At 33.8% G+C, this 24,290-nt stretch overlaps 3 protein-coding genes and 1 non-coding gene across 4 annotated transcripts; 1 reads left to right on the top strand and 3 right to left on the bottom strand.

Annotated features, from left to right (window-relative positions):
- The first annotated feature begins 571 nt into the window (after positions 1–571).
- LOC111507685 (ran GTPase-activating protein 1-like) lies at positions 572–5,441 on the top strand. Its single transcript, XM_074176897.1, has 8 exons — positions 572–884; positions 942–1,129; positions 1,394–1,708; positions 1,995–2,424; positions 4,445–4,698; positions 4,750–4,953; positions 5,081–5,205; positions 5,328–5,441. The coding sequence occupies exons 1-8, from the start codon at positions 773–775 to the stop codon at positions 5,392–5,394; spliced, it is 1,695 nt and encodes a 564-aa protein (XP_074032998.1). The 5' UTR covers positions 572–772; the 3' UTR covers positions 5,395–5,441.
- Positions 5,442–7,407: 1,966 nt separating this feature from the next.
- Positions 7,408–8,537, bottom strand: LOC141482905 (uncharacterized). Its single transcript, XM_074176889.1, has one exon. The coding sequence runs from the start codon at positions 8,409–8,411 to the stop codon at positions 7,410–7,412; it is 1,002 nt and encodes a 333-aa protein (XP_074032990.1). The 5' UTR covers positions 8,412–8,537; the 3' UTR covers positions 7,408–7,409.
- A 1,786-nt stretch (positions 8,538–10,323) lies between these two features.
- Phyhd1 (Phytanoyl-CoA dioxygenase domain containing 1) lies at positions 10,324–23,491 on the bottom strand. The gene is made up of 5 exons (XM_074176890.1): positions 23,331–23,491; positions 20,805–20,954; positions 16,402–16,666; positions 12,561–12,806; positions 10,324–10,625 (listed from the first exon to the last, which is right to left on the bottom strand). The coding sequence occupies exons 1-5, from the start codon at positions 23,352–23,354 to the stop codon at positions 10,450–10,452; spliced, it is 861 nt and encodes a 286-aa protein (XP_074032991.1). The 5' UTR covers positions 23,355–23,491; the 3' UTR covers positions 10,324–10,449.
- On the bottom strand, positions 15,679–15,785 carry LOC111507689 (U6 spliceosomal RNA). The gene has a single exon (XR_002722423.2). It is a non-coding gene; the product is annotated as a U6 spliceosomal RNA (small nuclear RNA).
- Positions 23,492–24,290: the final 799 nt, after the last annotated feature.

The following is a 24,290-nucleotide window of genomic DNA, read 5'->3' as shown; positions in this document are numbered from 1 at the left end:
TGGGATTTCAAAATAGTACACTCATCGTTGCCTATGAACATTCGGAGAAACCGAGCTTGTAAGTTAGCATTAAATCAGAATTCTTTCATCTGATTAACAATACGTATAACTGGAATATTTTAATTTTAACAACTGATAACTGGCTATCTCTATAAAAAATTGTATGCAAGGGAAGAAACGATCCAACAGATGAAGGCAGGGTATGTTTTTGATGAATCTAAAATTTCAACATTTTCAATTTTGTATATGAAGAAAGTGAATTTCCATTTGTATTTTAAATCAACTTTGACAACTTTGTTGAGGATGATGTACATGCTAAGATAACAATATTCCAAAACTGAGAACTACTCGTATATGTATACTATATATACAAGATCAACAGTGCTTTCGATCACTCCTTGAATTATTCAAGTTGAAGTGGTGAACATTATTATCGAATTTTTCATATTTTAATAGTTCTGTTTAGAAATCCTTTCATGTCAAGTTTATGAAAGAAGGGGTTAACACTTAGATATCAGGATATAGCATAAAGATAGCACAGAATATGTGATGTAGAGAGTGAAGTTAGGCTTAAAAGAAGCTGTCGCGAGTCATGATTGTCAACATAACCAATTTTCATAAAAGAAGTTCCTAAATACCGAGTTGCATAGAGGTGAATTTTGAAAAATTTTGTTGCCAAAGCATCACTTTTTAAAATTTATAACGACTTATTCGCACCTGTCAGCCTAAATATTTGACTAAGCTCATTTTTACACTTGGAAGACGTAGAAAAATGAGTTCAATTAATCTTGATTCAGTTACATCAGCTTTACAGAATACCAGAGTCAGTCCAACCGGAGTAACATTTGCCGGAAAGTCTCTCAAACTAGATACAGAGGAAGATGGTGAGTGCTATTACAATATATTGTAACAAATAGAGGTATGTTATGTTTCTGTTCCAGCCAAACAAGTTCTCGAGGAAATTACAAAATGTTCCAGTCTGCAGTATCTTAATCTGGAAGGCAATACCCTCGGTGTTGATGCATCAAGGGCTATAGCCAAAGCTATAGAGAAGCATCCGGAGTTCAAGAGAGCCCTATGGAAAGATATGTTTACAGGCCGAATGAAAACTGAAATACCTAAAGCTCTGGTAAATTTTCCTTTTCCTTCAGTTTAATCTCTCATTGAAATGTAAAAATAATGACAAAACTATTCAATCATCATCTTCATGAATATAAACAATATAAGTAATGCATTAGTATTCAAGTAACACTTCATCATGAGATTTTCACTGGACACTTTACAAAACCGCTACATGTTTTTCGCTATACAATAGTTCCTTCAAGTGTTTTCAGTAAAGTATTCTATTTCATTATAGAATGATTTTGTTGTTCTAACATTATTGAATTTTTAGAAATATCTGGGTGAAGGTTTGGTTGCTGCAGGAGCCCGACTGACTGAACTCGATCTCAGCGACAATGCTTTTGGCCCCATTGGTGTCGAAGGTTTAGCTTCTTTACTTCGAAGTTCTTCATGTTATGCTCTTGAAGAATTGAAATTGAATAATAATGGACTTGGAATAACCGGTGGAAAATTATTGGCTTCTGCATTAACAGACTGTTACAACTGCAGCAAAAAAGATGGCAAACCATTGGCACTGAAAGTTTTTATCGCTGGAAGAAATCGTCTGGAGAACGAGGGTGCTAAGGCTTTAGCTTCAGTTTTTAAAGTAAGTTTTTGCAAGTACCAGAATGTACAAAATTTGTAATTATAGATTGTGGTCACGAAACACTGTTGCTACTGCTTCACTTCGACTGCTGTCGAAATTTAAATAAAAAAAATTCTTGAGTATTCACCATATTAAATTATTTTACTTGGCTTATGTGTGTATGTGTTTTTATGATTTGCCTTGACAGAAGTAGTACCTTTCAAGGCTTTTATCAGTTCAGACAAACTTTTTATCATTGTTCTTATTATCATTTTTGAAAAATATTCCATGTAAACTTATTTTATAGATGATCGGTACATTAGAAGAAATAGCAATGCCTCAAAATGGTATATACCATCCAGGTATATCAGCATTATCAGATGCTTTCACTCACAATACGAACCTGCAAGTTCTGAATCTGAATGACAACACGATTGGACCTAAAGGCGCTGCTGCCATTGCCTCTGCTCTACCGAACCTTCAAAACTTGAGGGAGATCAATTTTGGGGACTGTCTGTTGAAAACTAAGGGGGCGGTGCTGCTAGCAGATGCTTTGAAAAATGCTCATTCCAAATTGGAGGAGTTGACTCTTGGTTTTAACGAAATTAAGAGACAAGGAGCTTTAAGGATTGTAGAATCTATGGCCAATAAAAATAAATTGAAAAGTTTGATACTTGACGGGAATCAGTTTGGGGAAGATGGTAAGGAGGAGATCAAGAGAAAGTTGAAGGAAATAGGTGAGTTATATCTATTTCATTTCTTGAGGCAGTTTGTTTTTACTTGAAACAAGAAGTTGGCGAAAGATTATACCATATGCTTTTGCAATATGACACGAATTAGTCCCTAAAATTTATTTTACCTGTTTCAAATTGAATTTACTTTTACGGTAGAATGTCGTCTGCTTTTTTTATTTTTTAATTTGTTTGTTCAATACACATATATTTGAATTTTGAAAGACTATTCAAGTATTAAATACAACAACTTGCCAAAACACTTGTTTGAATTATGTGAATAAAGTACATGCATACAATACATACAGTGTGTAAAAGCCAGATGGAATAAATTTATTATTTCAGTTACGGTACATATTTTAACAAAATCCCGAAACACGTCGAATTCAAATTGAAATTTTGACATACTTCAACGGAAAAATGCTATCCCCAACTTCAAACCCCGTCGAATGATCGGTACAACCCCCAATTTTTTAAATGAGAAGTATAGGCTTGTGATATATCGTTTGAAAGGTCTTTTCATTCTCTATTCAAAAATGCTATCACTTTCAAGTTTATTTCGACAATTAAGATAAAATAAAATCATGTGGTTACCGAAATTCGATAAAATACACTCAAAACTTATTGCGATATACTCAAAACTTATTTTATGTTGAGGTATTGATAATAAGAAAGTTAACAAAAACCATAGCGATGTTTTTTTTTAGATGGTACCCTTTAAAAAACTGTAAGTAATTTCCGCGGCAACGTTAGATTAAAACGCCTTGTTAACTTGTTTTTTATGTTACAATTGTCAGTGTTTTAATTTAAGTTTAAAGTTCGTTAACTTCAATTCTGACAAATGGTTGGATTAACAGAAATGCATAAAATAACAGTTTTACGAATGATTTGTTACATAGATAAAAACTGAACACATCAGGAAGTAGGTCGCCTATTTCATGAGAAATTTCCTAATTTACTGCCCGTATCCCAAGGAACAATAAGCAAAATAGAGAAGCAGATTGGTGAGCTTGGTCATGTGGGGCAGATAAAAAAAGGCAGCTGCCAATGCAATGAGTGATGAACTCAAATTAGATGTGATGCTTGAGTTTGAGGAAAACCCACATACATCAAGTAGACAGGCATCCACTACATTCAATGTTAGCCATTCATCGATAGTAAACATTAAAAGAAAATGAAATGCATCCCTATAAAATGATACCTACTCAGGAGCTCATGGAAGACGATTTTGATAGAAGAACTTATTTTTGTGAGCATATGATGGACATGTTGGATAACAATATCATCCAATTAGAAGACGTTAAGTTTTCTGATGAGTGTACTTTGTCTCTTAACGGTCATGCTAATCGGCAAAATTGCCGCTACTGGTCAACGGAAAATCCTCACTGGATGAGAGGAAAACACACGCAATACCCTCAAAAGGTTAATGTTTGGGCATGGATTGTAGGGCAACTTGAATGGCAATAATTATTTGGAATTGCTTCAAAATGATGTCATTCCAAGTTTAGCAAATTTATATCCTGATCCAGGAAACCCTCAAGTTCCAGTGAATACGATATGGTTTCAGAAGGATGGAGCACCATCACAGCGCCAGCGCGATCACTTGATCTTTCATCATTAGATTTCTTTTTATGGGGATATGTAAAAAGCAATGTGTACAAAACTAAACCTTCAGATTTGAATGACTTAAAAGAAAGAATAACGCTTGCTATTCGGTCGGTCACGCCTGATAAGAAATAATGTTGGAAGACAGTTTTATTTGAGATTAGTTTATTTGAGATTAGTATGTTGCCAAGACGTTCGCGGTGAATATTTTGAACATCTACTTCGTTTTCATATTCTACATTTCATTACGTTTTGCATTACATTTTAGTTTTTGAGTGTATTTTATGGAATTTGGGTTTTACACATTGTATATATTATACTTTATATATGCATACTTGTTTATGTCATCATAAATATTATTATTATTCCGTCATTGAATTCTTCCAAAGTTTCAATAATGAAGTTTCTGTACCTTTTCAAGGCAAACTTCATATATTGGGTAGTTTGGAAGATAACGAATCTGAAGACAGCGAAACTGATGATGCACATGAAGAAAATGATGAAAGTGATGCCGAAGATGAAGATGAAGAAAGCGAAAAAGAAAACGAATCTATAAAAGTTGTAACAACCAATCCGGAGAAAGTTGATGTGGCGGAATTCTTGGAATCTCCCAGTGCCAATAATTTCATTGCTTTAGGCAATGATAGAATAGAAATGATAACCAAAGAAGCGACGGTATTTGGTACTGAATATACCCATTTCTCTTTCTATATATTTTTTTTTTAGAAAAATGAAGACATTTGCATGGATGATTTTGTAAAGATTGTCATGAAAGTATCTGCTTTGAGTAATAATATGAAACCCGAAGTGGCAGATTCTGCTTTGAAGTGTTCAGAATCTTTATACAAAGATCTGTTTTCATGGGCACAGAAAACTGAAAAAACTTCTTTGGTGAATAATGCTATTTTGGTGAATTTGGGGTTGATTAAGGTAAGACCTAATGATAATAACAATATTGAAGTTTGATGTTTCAAAATTGAAATATATCAGTCTACTCCTGAAGACAGTTTTTCCAATCTATTCAGGGAGACTTAATTCAGTGAACAATTCATTACAGAGTGAAGATAAGAAGGCCAAAGTTACCTGGAATTTGGAAGGTTGTCTTTATGCCCTCAAATACATAGCAAATAAAAATTATGTTCCTGACAGTACAAAAGATTCCCTTAAAGTCTTCATTGAAAGGCAAGTAAATAATAGTGCTGCCTATAATTCATAAATATATTGTTGTTAACAACGAGAAACTTTTTGTGGTACTTCATTTTGTGAGTTCCATCTTGGAATGTGACTTTTTGTTTTTCTTTCAGGGACATTCAAGGCAACAAAGACAATTTAGAGTTGAAAAAACAAATCGTAGCGTCTTTGATTGTATGAATGTTGTTCATGTATTATTATAAATTATATGCTTTCTGTTTATACTATTACTTTTTTTTATTTTCTTACGAAACCCTTCCCACTGTAATTGTCCAGATGTGAATACGTAACACGTTTTTGTTTAGTGAGGTGTTATCAAGATATTCTTGAATATTTGTAGAGCTTCATCATTCTAACTGGAGAAAATTGCAGTTTCTCATAAGAGTAACCAGAAGCCAGGCATCGGTTTTCTTTATGAAGAAAAACGTCGTAGAACCATATATAAAAATGTCTGATCACCAAGGTATCCTCTGATTGGAGACCAAGCATCATAAGCAACCTTGAGCCTGGATATTCAAAGAAAGTTGGGGATTTGTCACATTTCTAAAAGAGTACTGGGCCCTTTGCTTCGAGGTTACTCAGATTTTAAACTTTCATTTGATATTTGGGCATTTCAGGCATTTCAAATTATGTTTTTCTGTTGACCAACTGTTGCCCCCTTACGAACTACAACCCTCAGAAGTTGAAATATGTGGGAGCTATACTGTTTCCTAATAGTAGAAAGTAATAAATGCTCATTATAAATGAAAAATGCTAGTAGAGTGCTCAAACAAAATTTTTGGATTTCGTTATGAATTGCTAGAAGGGTCATAGGCGGACTTATAATACTTTACTGTGTTCACCCTATTTTCATTCAGCAAACAAAATATTTTATGAGTACCTATTCAAGTCGTTTTATTCCTGCAGTGGCGTGCGTTTGGGTAGTTGATAAAAATACTTTTTGAAAATAATAACTCATATACAATGTATATTATTTTAACATTTTACTTTGAAATACTAAGGTAATTAATGCGTATGCTTATTTTAGAGGATATAGAGTACAAGCAAAACTGTGATGTGTTTAAAGAATATTTTGACATGACATGTTGTGTTCCTTCTTACAACAAAACCATTTACTTTAATCAAATTCATTGATATCCAGGCTGATGCCGAAGAGGCAATGATACTAATAAATGTAATAATACCAAGAAACATTACATGTTTATAGTAGAGAAAATGTAACATACAAATTGGAAAAAAACATACTAAGAATAATGCAACAAATAAAATCAAAATTGTCAATCTATTTCAAGATATATCCTTTCAGTTGTGTTTTGAATTTTGTATAATTCAATAAATTTTTCACCAAATTTATTTTTGTGTCTTATTCCGAAACGGATGTCCGCCATTGAGGATAACAGTGTTCAAGTAAGTGACATTTTCTCTTCATATAGGTAGGCACTATATTTTGTAGCAATCCTGTGAATGATATTTGATTCAATTCCATAACGAATGTTTGGAATACAAACTGAAACTGAATAGAAAACTTTTTTTTGTATAATTCAATCTTCATATAACAGTGGTTGTTTCAAAGAATTTTTCTTTTGTGTAACTCAATGTTTATATGAAAGTAGTTGTTTCAAGAGAGCTTTTTCTTTCAGTTTGTGTCTGAAAATTACTTTTTTGCATGATCTACACATCTTTGTTTAGAGTTAAGTTTTTGAAATTGACTGCTTTCTTTGGAAGATTCGCACAACATATTGATATGTATCCATGACTACCCTACTAGAAATGGAGATCTTACCAGAATATCTGTACACAGCTCATCATTTTATGAAAAAAAATCCTCAGAGGTATAATTTCTTTTAATCATCTGCAAACCTGAGTTACACTATGAAAACTCCATATAAATATAAATTGAAAGGATATTTGCAAGAGAATTGTTTCACTATCAGAGAATTTCTGGAGCTTAATGAAAAATTGTTTACTAGCCAGTATAAAATGAATTGTTTTTATGTATATGTGTACAAACCTGATAACATAGTGATACACTCGTATTTGTATTTTGTTAATTTTTAATATGCCTATATTGTTATTACCTTTCTCATGATTTTCATTCGTGGATAAAATCCCTGAAGAGATTAAATAAAGATTATCATTATTTCAAAACACTAAAAATTCATTTTGAAAAACAAGGGTGGAAATAAAAAACTATTCTAAAAAAATATTTTCATTGTACTTTCAATATTATTCCTACAAATTGGACAAGTATTATTATACAATTGTAGTCTTGAGTTACATTCAGAACACATGCAAACATGCCGACAAGGCAGAACTAATATACATTTTAAACGTTCTTGGCAGATTATACAAAATACTTCTTCAGCTCCATCTTCTTTAGATCGATGACTCAAATTCAATTCACTCCTTATTTCAGGTCTTTTCCTAGGCACTACTTGTGAGTTTCTCTGTTGTATCACTTGACGTTGTACTCGCCTGCTTCTTCGTCTAAATTTACGATAAATACTTAATGCAATACTTCTCGTGTGACGATATAAATATGAAAAAATAACTATATAGAACTGTGAGAAGATATAAACTAAGCTAGCAGCAAACAGTAATCCAATTGCAGCTTCAGCAGGTATATCTGTCAAAAAAATAAAACAATTCTTGAAATACACTGCACTATTTCTTGTTAAATCAAAAGTGGTTTTATGGAGCTCTTCTAGAAAGTTGTTGATCCCAAATACGAAGTTCCAAATAGAGAATGGAATAAAAGTCACCACAAACCAGACACATGAACCAAAGAGAACGACTACATGTTTACAAAATAAGAAAATCTCTCCAATAGTCGAGAAAATACTTCCAAAGCCATTATTGAGGAGAATCCAAAAAGACGATATGGACAGAGATATTTGATCCACAGTACTGTTTATCTTGTGCTGGGTCCATATCACTCTATTCTCAGTTTGTTTATAGAATTGCATTAAAAGTCCCAAAAGTGACAGTAGGAGTTGTACGACATCCCTGCAGAAAATCCCTAAAGATTCCGTTAACACGAAAAATAAATTAGTTAGGATCCTGATGGATGTAACCAATAGTCCCAGTGATTCTATCACAATCTCCACCAAAAATTTGCCGATATTGGAACTCCAATAAAAAGCATAGTAAATAATGACTTTAAAGAGTTCAATGCAAGGAATTACTGTTTCTAGCATTTTTACCACATACGAAGATAGTCATTCTAATACTAATTCGATATCTTTTTCAAAATGAAAAATTTTCCGTTGAGAAATGGAAACAAAACCTCACCACTAACTATTCGATTCTGTGATCTGACGTTTTCGAGTTCTATGTTCTGCGATTGGCACATGACAGTACCAGCTAACGGATGTAATAAAAATATTCATTGGTAAAACCAGTGTTATGAATGTGCACAGGTTTTACCAATGGAAAACGCTATTATTACAAATAAGAAAAGATCTTTGATTCAGATGGATTTCTACAATCAAAAGAAACACGCAAACGTTTTGAATAGACGGGTAGAACAATCTATCAATCAATCGGTGGACTCATTTTGGAATATTTCATAACATCTATGTTTGTGATAACCGACGAGAAGAGAGTTTCCACTGAATCGTTATCCCACCGAAACATTACAGTAAATTTATCGCCAAGATACGTCTACGGAAAATATTAGAACTAAGTTGAAAGGTAAAACAAAAATGAAGTGCTGCGTGCTGTTTTCATAAATATTTATGGTTTTTTGTGCTTCTAGCGAAAATAATTCCTTCGACCTATTCGTGAGTTTCTCATCACTGTAATAATTTCACAAAAAAGCATTACCTTAACAAACTCACAATGGATGAGCTCAAACCCAGCAAACCTAAAAAATATAACCTTTGTTATGTGTCACATGCAGTTGTGCTGATCAGCTGTTTATCATTTGATTTATTAGTAGGGATTTTCCTTCATATAACAGTTGATTGAGCAGTTACGACGTCTATCATATTAAAATTGAGGAAAACAGCAAAACAAATGGTTGTGATTTCTTGTAGTTGACGTAACGGATACATTTTATTTCAATTACTCATTATAGTCCATCCCCTCTACAGTAATAGCGTCAAACGACACCAATCTTACGAATTCACAATTGAACCTCAACAAAGCAAATCTCGAGAATAGTAAACAAAACCATATTCAGCCCATTGTTCTTTGATTCATTTGTATGGATCACATGCTTACCGTTTGATGTTACTATTTTTTGAAAATACTAACGTCCTCTTTGGTAGAATTTTTTTTATTACCACACAGAACTCATAAACGTATACTTTATGTTACAAAATATGTTACTTTATAAAAAATATCACATCTTGGTGTATCTCTAGAAGTTTCGCCATAGTAAACACCTGTCTTCAACTCCTCATCAGTATTCATTTGGATAAATTCAGAAAGACGAAACGAAAAATATGGAATCAACTAACTGTATGATTGTTTTCACGAACTGTCATGTTGACAGGCGTAGAATTGTCGCTTTCGTTAACATAAAGTCGGAAAAATTGCAGTTTCGACTTTCGAAGTTATTAAAAAATTTGCTGATGAGGATTTTAAGATGTGTTTTCAGCCCGAAACTTCTAGAAGTACTCCTGTGAATGATAGTATTTTCAAAGGTTTATCTAGTCCTTCATAATTCAATATAGAGAGCTCATGATAAATGTTAAGAAAATGTTGAAAAAACAAATTTAAATGTCGGAGAAAAGTCAAAATAAAATGTCATTTAAAAATTCTTTGTTTTTCTTGAAAGGTATGCACCGCCACCTTGCGACAATGGTTTTTTGGAATATTAGACGGTCACTATTTTCAGTGATTTACCTATAACCATAAACAAAATAATAAATCTAAAGAAATGAACTTGAAACGTTCAAGCCAGTCTCGAATATACCTACACAGTAGGTTGAATGGACTGACGCCTATCAGAAAACAACTACTCCCCTGGGTAATACCACAAAGAGGGTTGGATTATATCCGACAGGAATCTTCACAGAAAATTTCCTGACGACGATACAACTGAAAGAGTCGACCTTCAATTTTGGAAAGGGCACAAGAACGGACATAAAAAAGAAAATAATAAACATTTACGGATGGAATATATTCAAATTCGAACTTTGAACATCAAGAGCCATATAATTTGTACCTTCTGTAATATTTCCTGAAATTCACGTAATCTGGCTGAACTATAGGAATTTGATGATATATTTAATTTCTATAAAGACTCATAAATGATTTTCCCTCCTTAGGTTGTGCCCAGTTATCTTCAGAGTACTTCGTATTTTTCTGTTCAACGATATGGAAAGTATAGGCATTTCTGGGAGTTTTAGATTTATTCGGCTCACTGAAATGGACGACTTGACCATGTATGAGAATGCAAGATCCTGAAATAAAAAATATATTTGCACTATTGGATTGTGAATCAGGTGTGATATGATTTTATCAACTGTTTAGTGAAAAATGTCACAATAATGTGTTTTTCCTAATACTTGCGAAAACTCTTATTTATCCATTTCTTCTAAGTCTCATGGACTTATTACGTTCTCCCCTGAAGTAGCGGCCTTTACTTCATCTCATAACAACAGATCCCTGAATATTGAGTTCACATCCATTCTTGGATGTCTAACTTATTAGAGGTAATCATGGTATACAATTTGATGTCTATAGAAAGAGTACCATATTTCTGATAGGTTACACCTTGTTCACATTACAGAAGGGCAGAACTAAACTTTCTTGTCCATAGGCTTGTTCCTCTTGAGCAAAGAAATATACGATATTGAGGAAACTGTTATCAGGGATATAGATGATATAGGTATAGCAACGGGTATCCAATTATTGAAGTTAGGATTATTAAAGTTAGGAATAGTCTATTTCATCTCCCGAAGACGCCAATTTGGTTGTTAAAACGCATGTTGAGAAGAGTGTTGCAGTTCAGAGGTTTGAGAAGAAACGCTTGTTGTGGACTCCTGTCCTATGTGAAATATTTTGTCTCAACCTACGGCACTCTTGGTAAAGACATTGAATGAATTTCGATATTCTTGATACTGCTTGGCAAGATGCATGGGAACCCTGGTGTTTTTATCGATTAGCTTTTTGATACAAAGGTTGAAGACTCGACAGGAGAAATGAGATTGGGCCAACTCTGTTCACATGTTGATACATAGTGGAAGAATCGAAATCTGTCGTAAGTATTTTGTTCAATCTTTAATTTATGGACCATGATGAGAAAAATCTTTCATTTGATAGCAATTCACTCCCAAATGCAAGCAATATTGAAAATTGAAGAGCCAGTTCGACATTGTCAAATAGTGTCCCTGAAGGACATCCATTCTAAGTCCTCTGTGGGATACCATAAAAACATCCATGTCCAAGAATATTTTGATGAATTAGATATCACCAAGATATACCATTATGGGGAAACAGTGGTGCCACAGGTAGCAAGACACAATACTTATGGGATACCTAAGATTATGGAACTACATAATGAACGAGTTACTCGGTGTGAGACGAGGTATCTGGTCCTGAACATCAACTCTGAAACAGATGTGGTTGAACTTCCAAGAGTGATAGAGATTTCAGGCTGACCTGGAACCAGTATCTAGAACGGAAGATGAAGTTAGAACTAATGTTGTCCAGATGCACATACCTACATAGAGATATATGGATGCTGATATCAGATATTGGTTACATATAATGTTATTTATTCAAATGCATTTTGGGCTTGGTGCAGCAAAGTGAAAAGATTTGCTTGCTTGGTAATAATGAGAAGCACACGACCTCTTGAGCCAACCAAATTTTCATCTACATTTTGGCTACACGCTCTGTCAATAATATCCGATCTTAGGACGTAATGATCAACAGTTTAAGGCCTCAATGAATTATGTTGCAGATAGATAATGTTATTATTACAGATAGCTAGACTAGATTCCGAGCATTGATGATTGAGATTGGTCTGGCGATGTTGTGAAGAACTGAAGAAAATGAGGATCTGAAATGGATTGAACATTGAGAAATTACAGACCAAAAATTGCTAGCAGCTGTCATGTCTTATGCAAATATAAGGTACTGGATTCGAGCAATTTACCTACAACCAAAAGTAGATCCAGGAGAATATGACAAATATTCAACAGAGAACCTGTACAAACTAGTACATCAGAGAACTGGATTTTTGGAAGGGGTTTATCAAAAGATGGGAGCAAAAACGCAATAAGCCAATGAAGCTGCATAGCTTTCCATATATTTGTAGAGAAGCTATAAACTATTTTTCCTCAGTGAAATAGATGTTTTCATCTTGAATACGAAGTAAACAATATACCTACCTTTCTTAACAGGAACAGCTGTGAAATTACTCTTCTGATAATAGGGAGCTGGCGACGTGAATACAAGAAGATCCTCAGAGGTTTTATCGGGATTTCTGATATATCTCCTGTGAACTCCACTCTTGTGCGAACCTCTAGAGAACCATAAACATCCGTTCTCTATGGTGGTGTCATCCAAAGGTATCCAAAAACCTACACAACTCGTAGGTTCCGTATGAATGTAAGTTGCGTCTTGGTGGGCCATAACTGGAAATGGAGTCGGTTAGGTTTTATATTGATTTTCTTCAAGGTTTTGTCGATAATTGAAAAATTTTGTACAATTGTCAAATATCTAAAATTGGAAATACGAAATTCAAGCTGAAACTACGGAGAACTAGGAGGAAATTATGATGTTTGCCTTGTATGAGATGGTCAGGAAACTCAAACTTCGAACATCAAAGGTAATCATGTGCATGCCAAATCTTCCAGATCAAATAGCGAATGAGACATCGGTTTCTATTTCTCTGCAACTTTCACTCAAGCTGAAAACTGGTCCACTCCTGTTTGTCTTGATATTTTAGAACCCCGTAGTTCAAAGGTTGCAATCTTTAGGACAAATATATATTTTTTATCTCAAAAAGGACCCAAAAATATCTACCCCTTTGAAATATCAGGATATTAAAACAAACAGTCCATTATGGGGCTTAATAAATGAAATGATAAAGTTGCTTCCAACTTCCGGTACAGCCGGAAGAGTAGTTGATAAAATCTAATTACTTTTCGTCATAAATCTTCAGCTTCCCAAAGATGTTTTTCGAAATATGTCACTCTTCAATAGATTAACATTCATTTGCTTTCTGTCAATCAATACAATGTATAGATATCTAAGCCGGATACAATTAGGATACAATTTACGTAAAAAAGTACCAAGTTTAATATTTGTTTTAACAGTATGCAAACGGACGAAAAACATAATTTCAAGAAAAAATGTATCCGTATTCAAAACTAATTCTAGTTCACTGTAATCAATGTTCGAAACATTCATCATTCACTTCCTGACAATGATAAAGTGTATTTTCAAGTTTCCTTATTACATTATGAAATGCTCCTATAGTAATTACGTTGCAAGCACTTCTTTCTCAACTCGAGTTCTGAAATCAATGGGGAATGTTCCTCCTGACGAAAATCAAGTAGTTTTCATAAAAGAACTCTAAAACAACGCATTTTAAACTTATCATTTCAACCTTTTTTTTAAAAAAATTATTCAAATACTTAAAAAAGAGGAATGAAATAGTGCATTCGAAATTTGAAGGGATTCCTTTCTATTTCACCATTTGGCAACATCGGTTATAGCTAATAAAGGACAATGAATCTGTTACCTGTATGAAACAAACAAAGATGACATATTTCAGAGGCGTGCTGTTCTGTTTACTTATGTTCCGAGTTCCGAGACATTCTGTGACATACGACATTTTGTGCACCTAACCTATCTTCCTCTATATAAATTAATAACAAAACAACTGTTCTTTATGTGGTTAGTGGAGGTGGTATTGAACTATAATTTATATTTTGCCTTAACTGTTGATTTATAAAGATAATTTTCCTTTTTTAAAGTAGAATATCTAGATACGCATACATTATTTCAACTTGATATAGGCGTTGTTGCCAATATGTTCGACCAACTTACAATTTCATGGGTATGACACTCGTGGAGCTACTCTTTTGAGACCTCACCGGTTCAATTCACAAAAATCCTCTAAGAACTTACTCGATGTCAATCTATATAATATTCTGCCACCTAGTATCATGAGTTTATCCTTGCCAAGTTCCAAAAAGCGCGTCAAGGACTATCTAATGAAACAAAGTTTTTATAGTACGGAAGAATATATTGCCACAACATCAGTGGTTGAAGAATTTTTATAATATACTGTACATTTTATTCAATTACTTTTCTGTATATTTTATTTGATAATGTTTTTTATTTATAATTTACTAATTTACTATCTATGTATCTATTTATCTATGTATGTATCTTTTTTTTAGGAGGGAAAATCTTCATAGACTCTGTGGCGGATTCCAACCGGATTCCGACCAAGTTTCCTTGAGCTTATTTCTCGTCACCTGCTCTCTCTTTCCTTAGTTTTGATGATTTCTCTTATCGTCATATAGGTTTTGTTCCAAGTCTCCACGTAAGAGACTTGCCACGTAAGAGACTTTCCTTCATATTTTTGGCATTGAATATGGTGTTTGTTTAACGTGCATACAGAAGTCTCGGATTTTCCCATCTTACACAGAATAAAGGGTGTGTTCTACGTCGTCGTCTGCATTGCAGTAAAGACAATCTGGAGATTCTGCTCTTCTACGGTTATATAGGTACTTACGGAAACAACCGTGTCCCGACAGTGCCTGGGTGAGGTAATAGTCCACACCTCCGTAGGTTCGATTCAACCAACTCTCTATTACAGGTATTAATCGGTGTGTCCATCTACCGTATTGACCGCTATCCCATTTTCGTTGCCAGTTATTTATCAAATTTTCTCTAGCGATTCCTTTTGAAATGCCTGCATATTTCTCTTTTCTCTCGATGACTTGGAGCTCTATTGGTGGAATTCCAGCAATAACACATGCTGCTTCTGCAGATATTGTTCTATATGCACTACATATTCTAACTGTTAATTTCTTCTGTAGGCCGGTGATTTTTTGGACCAATTCTTTGTTTTGCGTTACTGTGTGCCATGATGGTGAACCATATAAAATCTGGGAGTGTACTACTCCAGATAAAATCTTCCTCTTGGAGGACCTAGGACCCCCAACATTGGGCATCAGATTGGCCAGCGCAAAAACTGTTCTTTCTGCCTTGAGGATACTTTGGATTACGTGTTCGGCAAAGGTGAGCTTCGTGTCAAGCCATACCGCAAGATACTTAACAGCTTTGCTCAGTACTATCTCTGTGCCTTGTAGATCAAAAGTTATTGGTCCCATTTTTCTCCTTTTAGTGAGCAATACTGCTTCGGTTTTTTCTGGAGCTGAACTAAGAAGTCTACTCTCCATCCAGTCTGCCACCAGCAAAAGTGCTCTGTTTGCAGTGTTTATTGAAAGTTTTCTCTTTTTTCTGCAACGATCATCGCCACATCATCAGAAAAATATGGAACGTTTCACGATTTTGCGTGTCATCCTTGCGCAGGGGCCATGCTAATCTTCTCTGTATCGTTCCAATTTTAGTATATGTACCGCCGAAGCGAGTACATCTATCTATCTATCTATCTATCTATCTATCTATCTATCTATCAATCAATCATCCTTTTATCTATCTACCTTTCTATCTATGTGAATTAGAAACAAATCTCTTTGAAAATTAAAACCCAACATTTGAAACATCAATTTGAATACTTTTCGAAGTGAATTTGAGAAACTCATGAATTAAACTCAACTTCATTCAAACTTGGATTTGCTGTAATAACCCTAATTGAGGAACATTCCCCATTGCGAATATGTATACTACAGATTTCACGTATCCCTCTGAAATATCTAGAGGCGTCATATCAGGTGACCTAGTGGGCTATTCTGAGGGACAGCCTATCTGTTTATCTACCGGTTTGAATAACTAACAAACTCAAATCAGTTTTCAACTGAATTTAACTTTCGGCAGGATGAAGTACCTCCTAATTGCGTTAAGCCAGTTCAGAAATCATTAGATGATGATCATTCAAACCGGGGGTTAGGAAAACGCTAGACCACTTGATATGACGTCCATAGATTTTTTGTGGGGATCCATGGAACCCCTCATTTCTTTTGTAGCTTCACCCCAGAATGTAATATAATTAGTGCGAAATATAGTCAGTTTATCGATGAAATATATAACCTTCACTAGACTTCCCAGGGTTTTTGAAAATATACATGCTCTGAGGTACCACAGGGTCTTCGAAACCAAGCTGAAACGCAGCTTCCTTGATCCTTTCGCAGAAAGTGTACTTCCTGAAAACAGAATTCAGCTCGTGGAGGGCATGTCCGATTTTGTTGAGGGATAATTCTGGAGCCACGAGTAATTCGCCATTGGGATCAAATGCGCCACTTTCAAAGAAATAGCTTATTTTGTCGCTACTGTCTATGAAGTATTTGCTTTTGTTCTGAAAAAAGAAAGTCAATCAGTGGAAAAGAGACATGAGAATAGAAACAAGTTGAAAGTCAAGCAAATCATTGAGAAATTACTGAGCTGAAATTAACTTTATCCATAAACCATTGGGAGACAATAAGAAGTTTGTTTTGAATTCTGATGAAGACTTTGAAACAGGTCAACTTTCAATTTCATTTCACGGTTCGTTTGATTAATACAGGGTGATCTATGTTCATGTGATGACGTCATCCCCGATATTCACAACTTAAATCTTCGTTTAAGAGGTCTAATCTCATCTCCATCTCGTAGAAGTTTCACATACATGTTACAAGAGTATAATGAGTCACTAGATGATCCAAAATTGTTGATACCAGGAACATTTAAAAGATGGCAGGTACAGACAATTCCTTTGTGATGAACAATGAGCTCCAGATAGATTCTTTAATTTATTACCTTTTTTTTACCTGTTGCAAGTTGAAGTATACAAATCTATTCTAACACTAGGAGCAGTAAATATTTTCTCATTGCGTGTTCGGGTAGGTTTTCGCGGTGAATAATCTGATAATCTGAAGTCTGTTTCAACGTTTTGGCTTCGATTTTGAAGCGTAGACGCTTGGGAGTAGACAGATTCATACACTTGCGGAGACCAATGATGAGACCTGGGGAGTAGGCAGATTGAGACCCGGCCGTCATGTCACAAAACTCTTACAGCGTGTCACTTCTTGAGGAATAGGTAGATTGAGACCTCAGTGTAGTACCTACTTGAAAATGCCTTCAAACTCGAAGCCAAAACTTTGAACAACTAAAAACACTAGACAAGGTTCAACCCGGTACAACCACTCATGGTTTCTATTTTCTGAAAAAGTCAGTACTGGGTATGCATTTATATTTTTCTGAAAATTTCACCTCTCACATTTCCTTACTTGTTCTATCGATCTAAAATATTTTCAGCATTGCGGCGTTGCCACTTCCATCAAAAAGTCCTAGCAACTTTATTTTTTTAAATAGAACGCCCTGTAAATTAATACATTTTTGGAATTGCTCTGGTATTTTAATACTTTTTTGTTGATAATGTCCTATACCTATCTCTATCTGTTTTCGAGATAAAAAATAAATTGTTCTAAATATGGTCCAAAACATAGCCTTAATTGAAATTAAGTACATCAGTACTCTCAATTAATGAAAAGTTGATATTTCGATGATAGTTTGGACATACTCGAAATATTCAAATAACACCAAGAAATCGACTCCTTATCATACAGGGCGTGCTAAAATTACTATTATTTCCATTGTGCATAAAAGTAGTCGAATGTTCATTTTTTCAAATGAAACCCCCTGTATATTTCTCGATAAATTGAAAGATGGTGAAAATGATTCTAGATGATGTATCATGTCCCTATACCTAAATCTTCAAGTTTTCTCAATAAAGTCGTTTCTAGAAACATTTTTTTTTAGAATTTGGATTTGGGTAGCAGTGAAATTATCAAGCTTATAGCAATTCGGTTACTTCAATAAGTAATTTTCAAAGAATTATCGACGGTGTTTCGAATCATCTTCTAAAATGAATGCAAATATCGATTATTCAAACGAAGTTCTTATGAAATTATTTATTATACAAATGAACAAAGTGATCAAATCATTGTCAGAACGTGTGAAAAATTCAACCAAATGTATCCTGAATTAACACCAATGAACAAGAGGAAGTTTGTAAGGTTACAAAATAATTTCCTTAACTATGGCTCAAAGTTTCCAGGGAACAACTGTACCAAAAATCAGCAATTTCTAGGTAAAAAGTAAGACTTTGTGGGCTGAAACATGTGAAAGTACCTACAGACGATAACAGAATAGGATGATTCAAAATAACAAAATTGTAAACAAAATATCACATTTTCACAATAAATGCTGAAAATGTTGTCCATTTCATTCTAAACACTTTAAAATGTTTTTTTGTACGCGACTTGTGGTTGCTTTTTCAATTTCCTGGGGATCCACATCTTCAATACTCCGCACTATTCGCCGTCGCAATTCTTCTTTGGTAGGCACTGGAGTACTGTATACCCTTTCTTTTAAAACACCCCATAAAAAAATTCAAGTGGCGTGAGATCGGGTGATCTCGGTGGCCAATCCCACGGCCCTAAACGCCTAAATCAACGATCGACGAAGAGTTCGTCAAGTTTCCTGGAAACTTCCTGGGTGGAATGAGCTGGCGCTTCGTCCAGTTGAAACCACGAATTCCTATATTCCTCTAAAGGCAACTTTTCAAGAAAATCGGTTACAGTCGTCCTTAATATTTGGAGATATCTCTCTGCATTCAGTGTGTCTTCATAAATAAAAAAGCTAATTTTATTGTTCTTCAGAATACAGAAAACATTCAGGTCAAATTTTTCTTGAAAACCCATTTCTTTTGTAACATGAGGATTATGATCAGCCCAAAAATGTTTATTCCTTCTATTGAAAATACCATCCCTCGTAAATTTTGATTCGTCGCTCCAAATTATTTTGGACAAAAATTCCCGATCTTCCTGTGTATGAATCAAAAGGGTTTCACAAAAATACATTCTACGTTCGAAGTCTTCTGCTTTTAGAGCTTGAACTTTGGTGAATTTATAAGGATGCATTCCGTGATTTTTCAAAATTCGTTGTACTGAAGCATGTGATACACCTAAATCTTTTTCTGCACTGCGAATGGAAGCTTCCTCATTTGAAGTAAGAGATTTTGGTAATGTTGAAGGCGCTTTTAACATGGAGCCATAGTTGAAGAAATTATTTTGTAATCTTACAAACTTCCTCTCGTTCATTGGTGTTAATTCAGGATACATTTGGTTGAAATTTCTACAAGTTCTGGCAATGATTTGATCACGCTGTCCGTGTATAATAAATAATTTCATAAGAACTTCGTTTGAATAATCAATATTTGCATTCATTTTTGGCGATTTTTTTGAAACACCGTCAATAACCATTTATCAATTACTTATAAAAGTCACCAAACTGTCATAAGCTTGATATTTCCACGGCTACCTAGAAATCAAATTCTTTAAAAATTATTTTTGTACAACTGTTATTGAAAATCTCTTTGATAGAAACACTTCAATCAGAACACCTACCAAAAAATCATTTTGAAAAGTTCACACATGCAGTTCGTGCTATTGGTAATATTGAATCCCTGTGGAGTTACTGACGATGACGAAGTAGTTTTGCAATAATCCCCACTCACAAAATAAAATGCCACTTTCAACACTTGTAGGTAGAACGTGAATAACTATTTTTCCACAAAAACGGCTTTATTAAGAAAACTTGACGATTTAGGTATAGGGACATGTATATCACCTTAAGCATTTTTCACCATCTTTTAATTTATCGAGTAATATACAGGGGGTTTCATTTGAAAAAATGAACTTTCGACTACTTTTATGCACAATGGAAATAATAGTAATTTTAGCACGCCCTGTATGATATGGAGTCAATTTCTTAGTGTTATTTGAATATTTCGAGTTTGTCAAAACTATCATCAAAATATCAACTTTTCATGAATTGAGAGTACTGATGTACTTAATTTCAATTAAGGCTATGTTTTGGAACATATTTAGCAAAATTATTTTTTATCTTGAAAACAGATAGAGATAGGTATAGGACATTATCAACAAAACAGTATTAAAACACTAGAGCAATTCTAAAAATGTATTAATATACGGGGTGTTCCATTTAAAAAATATAATTGCTAGGACTTTTTTATAGAAGAGGCAACGCCGCAATGCTGAAAATATTTTAGATCGATAGAACAGGTAAGGAAATGTGAGAGGTGGAATTTTCAGAAAAATCATGTTTTGCGTTTTCCAGAAACGTCTAACCTACCATCGACCGTGAGTCACGCTGTATATATTTGATCTTTTGTGAAATAAGGTGAACAAGTGATGTGAAATAATCATTATTACGATTAAGATTATCACTACTATTATTCCTTTTCCAATTAGCGATTATCGTGAACATATTGGGAGAGGCAATACATTCGTGATGAATTTGTCCGTCTATGGAAATCCATGAAAAATATGTTTCCTGTGATCTTAGATTATGTTTATTCGCTAATAACAAATTATGGCATATTTGCACTGGACGCACTGTAAAAATTGTTTGTCCTGTTTTATCGTACTTACTTGTTCACCGTCCGAATTGGAAGCATCGAATTCTGTTCGTTCCGCTGCATTCGGCATTTGCTTTATCAAATTTAAAGCTTCATTTTTCATTTCTTCTACTTCTTCGTTGGAAAAAAATCCTTCGATGACGGCATATCCGTCAGTTTCGAACTGTAAAAGTAAGCTGTTAGGAATCACACGTTAAAAGGTAAGACCTCGTTAATCCTTAGCTCGCACAAGTTTCTGAGGGTTGTCGTTCGTAGGGGTGCGACAGCTGGTTAGCGGAAAAACAGATTTTTTTTTTAATTATGAAAAAGCGACTGATCCGCCATCAAATCAACGAATTGTGTGAATAATTATGTGAAAAGGAATCAAGTTACAATGTTGAAGTAACTAATTTTCAAATGCACTACACTTTATGTTATTGATCCAACAAAAATAGGGGTTGACCAGTTGATAGGGAAATATTAACTATATTACTATCCGTGGGACTACTATTCAAGACTATCAAGAGAGGTGACAGAAATTCAGAAACAGTGAAACAATTTCAACCAAGAGAAGAAGAAATTAACATAAAAACATTATGTGTACCTGCACTCGACCAATCGGAACTATTAGGAACGAAGGGAAGTCCCCCAACAACGGAATAATTTCAGATACACAAACGAACAAACTAGAAATACAATTAAAGCACTTGGTTCGTTACTTCATTGCTTTGCTAATGTTTATCGCAGTCATAGATGGAGCTTCAGCAGTAAAATCCTGCTGTGGATAGTCAAAAAACAGCGAAACTTTTTTTTTGTTGAATTTCACTAGTTCGGACTTCCATTGTCTACTATATAAAATGATTTGAAATCCCTGAAACAACTAAAAAAGACGAATTGAAAAATAAATAGCTGAAAATAAAAATTATATCAAGCAAAAACCTGAAATGAAATAACAGTGAAATAAAATACAAGTGAAAATGGAACAACTGAATGAATAAAAATAAAGAAATGAAAAAAGAAAATAAAAATAAAAGTGGAGAGATTCCAAGTCACGTTAGTTCACGACGTTTCGACTGTTAGTATCTACAATCGTCTTCGGGTGATGAATTTTTTTTTTGTTTTTGTAACTTGACGTATTTTTGTTATCAAAACATAAAGTGTCTTGAACAGATAACAACTAACAATTGGGAAGAGACACTTATCAATTGAAACTTGAACTTCACACTTTCTAATGAATATATTTATGTAGAAAAATAACAATTATCAAGTAAAGAGTAACAGTTAACCAATTTTTGACTTTTTTTTTATCAGTGCGCATCTCTTTCTTGCAAATAATCGCCAATGATTCCATTTCAGAACATCAATAGAGAGAATGTGGGACAACCTAACCTAATAATTTTCAGTTCCAAATTATCGATTGTGTGTGAAATATTTCGGTGATTTCAGGTCAGGGTCCATTTTTATTATCATTAATTATAGAAAATTCTAGAAATTCTTTGAGTGGTGATAAAAAAATACAGTAAAGACATACAATAGTCGATATGACAGATTTCCTTTCTTCCGAAAAAATCTAACGTCTCAAGTTGTGTCAAAACATTCTTTAAGAAATAGGCAAAAAAATGTTTGCGAAAATAAAAAATTGAATGGACCCGGTAAAGTCTAAAGCTACTACACTAGCTGTGGCAAGTTATAATGAAATGACATTTTGTTTGAGCACTGTGTAAGCGTTTTGCATTCATAAGGAGCATTTATAACTTTTTTATTTCAGGAAACAGAATATTGTAACCTTAAGCATTTCATTCAAATCATAATTGTCCTTCACTCTATACAATTTGAACGGAAAAAACTGCGTTGGTTTTGTTCAAGATAGAGAATTATTTGAAGGCTTTTTAATTTTGATTTGTCCTTATGAAGACAGGTAATTACCTATTTTAAAATTAAAATTGATACTTGTGACTATAGTTATGTTGGAGTGAATTTTCTCAAAGGTCATTATTAGTTATAAGTTGATGCGACACTATAACAGAAAAAAAGTAGGCATATATAAGTATGTTCTGATAATACCCATGCGAAGCCCGGACAGGTCGCTATGTGTAAAAGAATTAACATTTAAAGAATAGTTAACCACGTGTTAACGAAAGAATCTAGATCCATATCTATAAATAAAGTAATTTATTTTAAAACTTCAAATGTTAATCGGTTTTATTTCATTATTATCCAACTTGTTTATCTAGTAACATTTGACATACAAACCGTCCTCCAAAAGTAAATCCTAGACAATTCCTAACGCTTCTAAAATAGATGAAAAAGTCATTGTGAAACTATGCATATAAACGCATTTTTAAAATGTTTATACCTCTCCCACGTAGAATATGACTAATACCTAATTCTGCCAAATTCGTTTTTGGATCCATGTGTTATTTTCGACAACATATGTCACCATTGCCAGTATTCAACCCCAGAGAAATCACAAAATAGACGATACAACCCCTAAACTTGAGCAACAAACCCAAAAGGAAATCAAACTATTATATTTGCTAATAAGTTCAGATAAACTTACTTTTCTACGGAGGTCATCGAACATGGCTTGTTGTTTAGAAAACTACAAACAGCAGAATACAACAATATCACTTCACATTCAAAATTAAATAAGATAATGCTCTTCGAAAACTAATTAAAAAGTCTTGATTGCATTGTAGACCGCTACTCAATTCAAAACTTGAACTAGTTACAACGTTGCCAAGTGTTGGCTAAAGTTAGATTTGGGGAGTAGGTGTACTTACAAAAATTGAAAGCGTGCATACGCGATGAATTTTCAAATTTCGTGAATTGTATCTAGGGACACTACTTTGAAGGGGACAAAATAATAATAATAATAATAAATCGGCTTTATTGATAATACAAAAAAAACAATACAAAGATATATTTGAAAATAAAAATAGTTTACAGGAGATTCTGGTACTCCTTGGCGAAGTCTAGCTTAAAGCTACTCTAACTCAACCAACAAGCACCACTCCATAATGCACGCAAACATACAAAAATAAAAGCAATTAACAGTGATGGTACCACGAAATGAGAACCGTAAATAAAATAATAATTTGTGATTACCTTCTGAAGATAGTTGATAAATAATTTAATTGAATTGATCTGTTGTCTAAAAAGTAAAAGTTGACATTACTGACTATCATAGATATAATTTTTATATTTGTATTTGAATTTCCTGATATTGAATCTCTTCAATTGCTCAGGCAATGAATTATAGAGTTTTACAGCACCAAAAAAAATGATCTCTGAAACTGTGCAGTGCGATGTTGTGGCATAGTTAATTTGTTTTTATGTCTGATGTTTCTTGAGTGAATATTTTCACGCAGAATTAGTTTTTGTATTAAAAGAGGAGAATGGGGAAGGGTGATCAATTTATGGACAAAACAACCCAAATGATGAATCATACGGTTTTTCATATTGAGCCAGCGGGAGTTTTTGAAGGCTTCAGAAATTGAATCATACTTACGAAGTCCAT

Source organism: Leptinotarsa decemlineata, unplaced genomic scaffold, assembly GCF_025532065.1.
Source record: "Leptinotarsa decemlineata unplaced genomic scaffold, Ldec_3_MD MMD2_tig00002082_RagTag_RagTag, whole genome shotgun sequence".
NCBI lineage: Eukaryota > Metazoa > Arthropoda > Insecta > Coleoptera > Chrysomelidae > Leptinotarsa > Leptinotarsa decemlineata.
Note: the sequence above shows the minus strand (reverse complement) of the source record. Positions and strands in the feature narration are given on the sequence as shown.